Source organism: Myiozetetes cayanensis, unplaced genomic scaffold (assembly GCF_022539395.1).
Source record: "Myiozetetes cayanensis isolate MyiCay16 unplaced genomic scaffold, myiCay2020 scf1421, whole genome shotgun sequence".
Classification (NCBI taxonomy): domain Eukaryota; kingdom Metazoa; phylum Chordata; class Aves; order Passeriformes; family Tyrannidae; genus Myiozetetes; species Myiozetetes cayanensis.
In genome coordinates, this window is record NW_026087073.1 from 1 (window position 1) to 8464 (window position 8464).

At 53.4% G+C, this 8464-nt stretch overlaps 1 protein-coding gene across 1 annotated transcript; it reads left to right on the plus strand.

Annotated features, from left to right (window-relative positions):
- Positions 1–5027: 5027 nt before the first annotated feature.
- LOC126637129 (uncharacterized) lies at positions 5028–8447 on the plus strand (the record flags this gene model as incomplete). The annotated part of the gene is made up of 4 exons (XM_050310058.1): positions 5028–5914; positions 6050–6619; positions 6666–6737; positions 8398–8447. Coding segments are annotated over exons 1-4 (1201 nt in total), but the record flags the coding sequence as incomplete, so codon positions are not given.
- Positions 8448–8464: the final 17 nt, after the last annotated feature.

Here is an 8464-nt window from a genome sequence, read left to right on the forward strand (position 1 = left end):
CCCCAATTTTTGTGGAATTTTCCCCTGTTTTTTTAAATTATTTCTCCCTTTTTTTCCTCCTTTTTTTCTCCTTTTTTTCCTCTTTTTTTCCCCTTTTTTCCTTTTTTTTTCTCTTTATTTCCCCTTTTTTCCTCCTTTTTTCCTCCTTTTTTTCCTCCTTTTTTTCCCCTTTTTTTCCCCATTTTTTCCCATTTTTTTCCATTTTTTATGACCAAAACTTCCCGAATTTTTTTGATTTTTTTCCCCAAATTTCCTGGGTTTTTCAGGGGATTTTGGGTTGATTTTTTGCCCAAATTTGGGTGTTTTCCCCCCAGATTGGAACACGCTGATCGTGGGTAAATTGTCCCCCTGGATCCGGCCGGACTCGCCCCTCGAGCACGTCAGGATCAACTCACAGAAGGTGACTCAAGCTTTTTTGGGGGGATTTGGGGCTTTTTGGGGATTTTTGGGGGATTTTTGGAGGGATTTGGGGCTTTTTTGGGATTTTTGGGGGGATTTGAGGGATTTTGGGGGAGATTTGGGGGATTTTGGGATTTTAGGGAATTTGGGGACTTTGGGGGGATTTGGGGATTTTAGAGAGTTGTTGGGGGTTTTGGGGGCATTTGAGGGGATTTGGAGGGATTTTGGGGGATTTGGGGGAATTATAGGGCATTGGGGGGATTTTGGGGGGTTTGGGGAGTTTTGGGGGGTTTGGGGGGGATTTAGAGGGATTTTGGGGGGATTTGGGGGGTTTTGGGGGATTTGAGGATTTTAGGAGGTTTTGGGTGGATTTTGGAGCATTTGAGGAGATTTTTGGGGGATTTAGGGGGATTTGGGAGGGATTTGGGGGTTTTTGGGGGCATTTTGGAGAGTTTTTGGGGGTGGGTTGGGGGATTTTTGAGGGGATTTGAGGGGGTTTGGGGGAATTTTGGGGCAGGGGATTTTGGGGGGTTTGGTGGAGGCTTTGGGGATTTTGGGGGGATTTGAAGGGGATTTGGGGATTTTGGGAGTTTTGGGGGATTTTGGGGGAATTTAGGGATTTTGGGGAATTTGGGGGATTTTTGGGGATTTTTGGGGAATTTTGAGGGAGTTTGAGGGATTTTTAAAAGGGTTTTGGGGGGATTTGAGGGAATTTTGGGGGATTTGGGGTGTTTGGTGATTTTTGGGGGTCTTAGGCATTTTTAGAATTTTGGGGGTGGTTTGGGGGATTTGAGGGGATTTTGGGAATTTTTTGAGGGTTTTGGAGGGTTTGGGAGATTTTTGGGAACTTTTGGGAGGGGTTGGGGGAATTTGGGGGTTGGGAATTTTTGGGGAATTTGAGGGGGTTTTGGAGTGGATTTGGGGTTAATTTTAGGTTGATTTTAGGTTGGTTTGGGGCTTTTTGGGGTCCCCCAATTTCGGAGACCCCCAAAAATCGGAATCTCCCCAGGCCCTCCCAAACCCCCTGAGGTCCCCAAAACCCCCACCCCCCTCCCCAAAACCTCCTTTGGAGTCTCCTTTTAAGGACCTTTTGTCGGGTTTTGACCAATTTTGCCAATTTTGGGTGGATTTTGGGTGGATTTTGGGGTTTGTTGGGGATTTTGGAGGGTTTGGGGGAATTTGTGGGGGATTTGAGGGGATTTGGGGAGTTTGAGGTATTTTTGAGATTTTTGGGGGTTGGGGAGGTTTGGGAATTTTTGGGGGGATTTGAGGGGATTTTGGGGATTTTGGGAATTTTGGAGGTTTTGGGGGGTTTGGCGGGAATTTTTGTCGGTTTTTGATGAATTTTGATGGATTTTGTGTATTTGGGGTTTTTTGGGGTCCCAAATTTCGGGAACCCCTAAATCACCGATTTTCCCCCAGGCGCTGCGCCAGGAGTTGGATTTCGGGGCCTACCTGGGCCTGGCCGCCCACCTGGTGCCCCTCAGGGGGCACAGCCCAACCTGGCCCGGGGCTCAGCGCCCACCTGGGCTCGGGGCACCACTCCACACAGGTTACTGGGCAAACTGGGAGCACTGGGAGCCACTGGGAGGGCATTGGAACAAACTGGGAGTGACTGGGAGGGGATTGGGGGGCACTGGGAGGGATTGGGGGCACAACCCAACCTGGCCCGGGGGCTCAGCGCCCACCTGGGCTCGGGCACCACTCCACACAGGTTACTGGGAACACTGGGAGGGACTGGGATAAACTGGGAGGGCTCAGCGCCCACCTGGAGCTCGGGGCACCACTCCACACAGGTTACTGGGAGCACTGGGAGCACTGGGAGCCACTGGGAGGGGATTGGAACAAACTGGGAGGGCATTGGAACAAACTGGGAGGGCATTGGAACAAACTGGGAGGGGATTGGAACAAACTGGGAGGGACTGGGAGGGGATTGGGGGGCACTGGGAGGGACTGGGATAAACTGGGAGGGGCTCAGTGCCCACCTGGGCTCGAGGCACCACTCCCACACAGGGTAACTGGGAACACTGGGAGCACTGGGAGCCACTGGGAGGGGATTAAAATAAACTGGGAGCCACTGGGAGGGGATTGGAACAAACTGGGAGGGGATTGGAACAAACTGGGAGTGACTGGGAGGGGATTGGGGGGCACTGGGAGGGGATTGGGGGGCACTGGGAGGGGATTGGGGGGCACTGGGAGGGATTGGGGGCACAGCCCCAGCCTGGCCCGGGGGCTCAGCGCCCACCTGGGCTCGGGGCACCACTCCACACAGGTTACTGGGCAAACTGGGAGCACTGGGAGCCACTGGGAGCCACTGGGAGGGCATTGGAACAAACTGGGAGTGACTGGGAGGGACTGGGAGGGAGTTGGGGGCACAACCCAGCCTGGCCCGGGGGCTCAGCGCCCACCTGGGCTCAGGGCACCACTCCACACAGGTTACTGGGCAAACTGGGAGCACTGGGAGCCACTGGGAGGGATTAAAATGAACTGGGAGTGACTGGGAGGGGACTGGGAGCCACTGGGAGGGGATTGGGGGCACAACCCAACCTGGCCGAGGCTCAGCGCCCACCTGGGCTCGGGGCACCACTCCACACAGGTTACTGGGAACACTGGGAGCACTGGGAGCCACTGGGAGGGGATTAAAATAAACTGGGAGTGACTGGGAGGGGATTGGGGGCACTGGGAGGGATTGGGGGGCACTGGGAGGGGATTGGGGGCACGGCCCCAGCCTGGCCCAGGGGCTCAGCGCCCACCTGGGCTCAGGCACCACTCCACACAGGTAACTGGGAACACTGGGAGCACTGGGAGGACTGGGATAACGCTGGGAGGGCTCAGCGCCCACCTGGGCTCGAGGCACCACTCCACACAGGTAACTGGGAACACTGGGAGCACTGGGAGGGACTGGGATAAACTGGGAGGGGGCTCAGCGCCCACCTGGGCTCGGGGCACCACTCCACACAGGTTACTGGGAACACTGGGAGCACTGGGAGCCACTGGGAGGGACTGGGAGGGGACTGGGGGGCACTGGTTTGGACTGGGAGGGGTTACTGGGAGGGGGCTCAGCGCCCACCTGGGCTCGGGGCACCACTCCACACAGGTTACTGGGAACACTGGGAGAGGGACTAGGGATAAACTGGGAGGGGATTGGAACAAACTGGGAGGGGATTGGAACAAACTGGGAGGGACTGGGACAGACTGGGAGGGGATTGGGGGACACAACCCCAACCTGGCCCGGGGGCTCAGCGCCCACCTGGGCTCGGGGCACCACTCCACACAGGTTACTGGGCAAACTGGGAGCACTGGGAGCCACTGGGAGGGTTGGGAGGCTCTGGGAGGATTGGAACAAACTGGGAGGAGATTGGAATAAACTGGGGGACACTGGGAGGGGATTGGGAGGGGGCTCAGCGCCCACCTGGGCTCGGGGCACCACTCCACACAGGTTACTGGGAACACTGGGAGGGACTGGGATAAACTGGGAGTGGCTCGGCGCCCACCTGGAGCTCTGGGGCACCACTCCGAGAGGTACTGGGAGCACTGGGAGGGACTGGGATAAACTGGGAGGGCTCAGCGCCCACCTGGGCTCGGGGCACCACTCCACTAGAGGTTACTGGGAACACTGGGATGGACTGGGAGGGACTGGGAGGGGGCTCAGCGCCCACCTGGGCTCAGGGCACCACTCCACACAGGTAACTGGGAACACTGGTTTGAGCACTGGGAGGGACTGGGATAAACTGGGAGGGGCTCCAGCGCACACCTGGGCTTGGGGCACCACTCCACACAGGTTACTGGGCAAACTGGGAGCACTGGGAGCCACTGGGAGGATTGGAGGCACTGGGAGGGAACTAGAGGAGGATCTGGGAGGGTTGGGGGGACTGGGAGGCACTGGGTTATACTGGGATTGGACTGGGAGGCACTGGGAGGGGATTGGGGGCACTGGGAGGGGGTTTGGGGATTACTGGTTTATACTGGGAGGGACTGGGAGAGGACTGGGGGACACTGGGAGGGACTGGGAGGAGCTGGTGGGTTACTGGTTTATACTGGGAGGGACTAGGAGGGGATTGGGGGGCACTGGGAGGGGATTTGGGGGTTACTGGTTTATACTGGGAGGGACTGGGAGGCGATTGGGAGCAACTGGGAGGGACTGGGGAAGCCACTGGGGTCTTACTGGAATGTACTGGTTTGTACTGGTTTGGGGTTTTTCGAGCTGGTGGGTTACTGGTTTGTACTGGGATGGTCCCAGGGGGGTTACTGGTTTATACTGGTGCTTACTGGTGTTACTGGGGGTCAGTTCTGGGTGCAGGACGGTTACTGGTTTGTACTGGTTTGTTACTGGTTTGGGGTTTTTGGAGCTGGTGGGTTACTGGTTTGTACTGGGGCTCACTGGGATGGCTCCAGGGATGTTACTGGTTTATACTGGTGCTCACTGGTTTGTACTGGGGTCAGTTCTGGGTGCAGGACGGTTACTGGTTTGTACTGGTTTGTTACTGGTTTGGGGTTTTTCGGACTGGTGGGTTACTGGTTTGTACTGGGGCTCACTGGGGGTGCTCCGGGGGGGTTACTGGTTTATACTGGTGCTCACTGGTTTGTACTGGGGGTCAGTTCTGCGTGCAGGTTCCCCTGCAGGACGGTTACTGGTTTGTACTGGTTTGTTACTGGTTTGGGGTTTTTCAGACTGGTGGGTTACTGGTTTGTACTGGGGCTCACTGGGGGTGCTCTGGGGGGGTTACTGGTTTATACTGGTGCTTACTGGTGCTCACTGGTTTGTACTGGGGTCAGTTCTGGGTGCAGGACGGTTACTGGTTTGTACTGGTTTGTTACTGGTTTGGGGTTTTTGGAGCTGGTGGGTTACTGGTTTGTACTGGGATGGCTCCGGGGGTTACTGGTTTATCCTGGTGCTCACTGGTTTGTACTGGGGTCAGTTCTGGGTGCAGGACGGTTACTGGTTTGTACTGGTTTGTTACTGGTTTGGGGTTTTTGGAGCTGGTGGGTTACTGGTTTGTACTGGGATGGCTCTGGGGGGGTTACTGGTTTATACTGGTGCTTACTGGTTTGTACTGGGGTCAGTTCTGGGTGCAGGACGGTTACTGGTTTGTACTGGTTTGTTACTGGTTTGGGGTTTTTTGGACTGGTGGGTTACTGGTTTGTACTGGGATGGTCCCAGAGGGGTTACTGGTTTATACTGGTGCTTACTGGTTTGTACTGGGGTCAGTTCTGGGTGCAGGACGGTTACTGGTTTGTACTGGTTTGTTACTGGTTTGGGGTTTTTGGAGCTGGTGGGTTACTGGTTTGTACTGGGGCTGACTGGGATGGCTCCGGGGGTGTTACTGGTTTATACTGGTGCTTACTGGTGTTACTGGGGGTCAGTTCTAGGTGCAGGACAGTTACTGGTTTGTACTGGTTTGTTACTGGTTTGGGGTTTTTCAGACTGGTGGGTTACTGGTTTGTACTGGGATGGCTCCGGGGGGGTTACTGGTTTATACTGGTGCTTACTGGTGTTCCTGGGGGTCAGTTCTGGGTGCAGGACGGTTACTGGTTTGTACTGGTTTGTTACTGGTTTGGGGTTTTTGGAGCTGGTGGGTTACTGGTTTGTACTGGGATGCTCCCAGGGGGGTTACTGGTTTATACTGGTGTTACTGGGGGTCAGTTCTAGGTGCAGGACAGTTACTGGTTTGTACTGGTTTGTTACTGGTTTGGGGTTTTTGGAGCTGGTGGGTTACTGGTTTGTACTGGGGGTGCTCTGGGGGTGTTACTGGTTTATACTGGTGCTCACTGGTTTGTACTGGGGTCAGTTCTGGGTGCAGGGCGGTTACTGGTTTGTACTGGTTTGTTACTGGTTTGGGGTTTTTGGAGCTGGTGGGTTACTGGTTTGTACTGGGATGGTCCCAGGGGGGTTACTGGTTTATACTGGTGTTACTGGGGGTCAGTTCTGGGTGCAGGACGGTTACTGGTTTGTACTGGTTTGTTACTGGTTTGGGGTTTTTTGGAGCTGGTGGGTTACTGGTTTGTACTGGGATGGCTCCGGGGGGGTTACTGGTTTATACTGGTGCTTACTGGTGTTACTGGGGGTCAGTTCTGGGTGCAGGACGGTTACTGGTTTGTACTGGTTTGTTACTGGTTTGGGGTTTTTGGAGCTGGTGGGTTACTGGTTTGTACTGGGGCTGACTGGGATGGCTCCGGGGGGGTTACTGGTGCTTACTGGTGCTTACTGGTTTGTACTGGGGTCAGTTCTGGGTGCAGGTTCCCCTGCTGGCCCCCGAGGACTCGAGGGACGACGCCATCGCCAACGAGGAGCCCCCCGAGGGGGGGACGGGGGAGGCCGAGGAGAAAACCTGGATGTGGTGAGGGGGAAATTCCCGAATTTTGGGGGGGATTTCTGGGAATTTTTGGGGGTTTTTGGGAATTTTTGGGGAATTTTTCAGGAATTTTTTGGGAATTTTTTGGGAATTTTGGGGGGATTTTTCTGGGAATTTTTGGGGATTTTTTTGGGAATTTTTCCGGAATTTTTTGGGGATTTTTGGGAATTTTTGGGGATTTTTTGGGGATTTTTCGGGAATTTTTTGAGAATTTTTCGGGAATTTTTCGGGAATTTTTTGGGGGGATTTTTGGAGGTTTTTTGTGGTGGGTTTGGAGTGGATTTTGGGGGGGTTTGGGTGGATTTTGGTGGGTTTTGGGTGGATTTTGGTGGATTCTGGGTGGATTTTGGTGGATTCTGGGTGGATTTGGGTGGATTTTGATGAATTTCGGGTGGATTTTTGTCGATTTCGGGGTGTTTTGTTCCGATTTTGGGTGATTTTGGGTTCCCCAGGTGGGTTTTGGGTGAATTTTGGGCTGATTTGGGTGGATTTTGAGGGGTTCTGGGTGGTTTTTGGGGGGTTTTGAGTGGATTTTGGGGGGTTTGGGATTTTGGACTGATTTGGGTGGATTTTGGTGTGTTCTGGGTGGATTTTTGGCTGATTTGGGTGGATTTTGGGTCAATTTTCGACGTTTTTGGGTCCCCCAGGTGGGTTTGGAGTGGACTTTGGTGGGTTTGGAGTGGATTTTGGGGGGGTTTGGGTGGATTTTGGTGGGGTTTGGGTGGATTCTAGGGGGTTTTGAGTGGATTTCGGGGGGTTTTGGGTGGATTTAGGTGGGGTTTGCATGGATTTTGGGGGGGGTTGGGTGGATTTTGGTGGATTTTAATGAATTTCGGGTGGATTTTAGCCAATTTCGGGGTGTTCTGGGTGGATTTTGGGTGGATTTGGGTGGATTTTAATGAATTTCGGGTGGATTTTAGCCAATTTCGGGGTGTTCTGGGTGGATTTTGGGGGGTTTTGGGTGGATTTTGGGGGGTTTGAGTGGATTTTGGGTGGATTTTAATGAATTCGGGTGTATTTTTACCAATTTCGGGGTGTTCTGGGTGGATTTTGGGTGATTTTGGGTCGATTTTGGGTGTTTTTGTCCCCCCCAGGTGGGTTTTGAGTGGATTTTGGGGGGTTTTGAGTGGATTTAGGTGGGTTTTGCATGGATTTTGGGGGGGGTTGGGTGGATTTTGGTGGATTTTAATGAATTTCGGGTGGATTTTAGCCAATTTCGGGGTGTTCTGGGTGGATTTTGGGTGGATTTGGGTGGATTTTAATGAATTTCAGGTGGATTTTTACCAATTCCGGGGTGTTCTGGGTGGATTTTGGGTGATTTTGGGTCGATTTTGTTGGGGTTTGAGTGGATTTTGGGTGGATTTTAATGAATTCTGGGTGTATTTTTACCAATTTCGGGGTGTTCTGTGTGGATTTTGGGTGATTTTGGGTGTTTTTGTCCCCCCAGGTGTGTTTTTGGTGGATTTTGGTGGGGTTTGGGTGGATTTTGATGAATTCTGGGTGGGTTTTGAGTGGATTTTGGTGGATTTTGATGAATTTCGGGTGGATTTTGATGAATTTTGGGTGGATTTTTACCAATTTTGGGGTGTTCTGTGTGGATTTTGGGTGATTTTGGGTCAATTTTGGGTGTTTTTGTCCCCCCCAGGTGGCACAAGTTCCGCACCCTCTGCGACTACAACAAGCGGGTGGCTCTGGGTGAGTGGGCGTGGCCC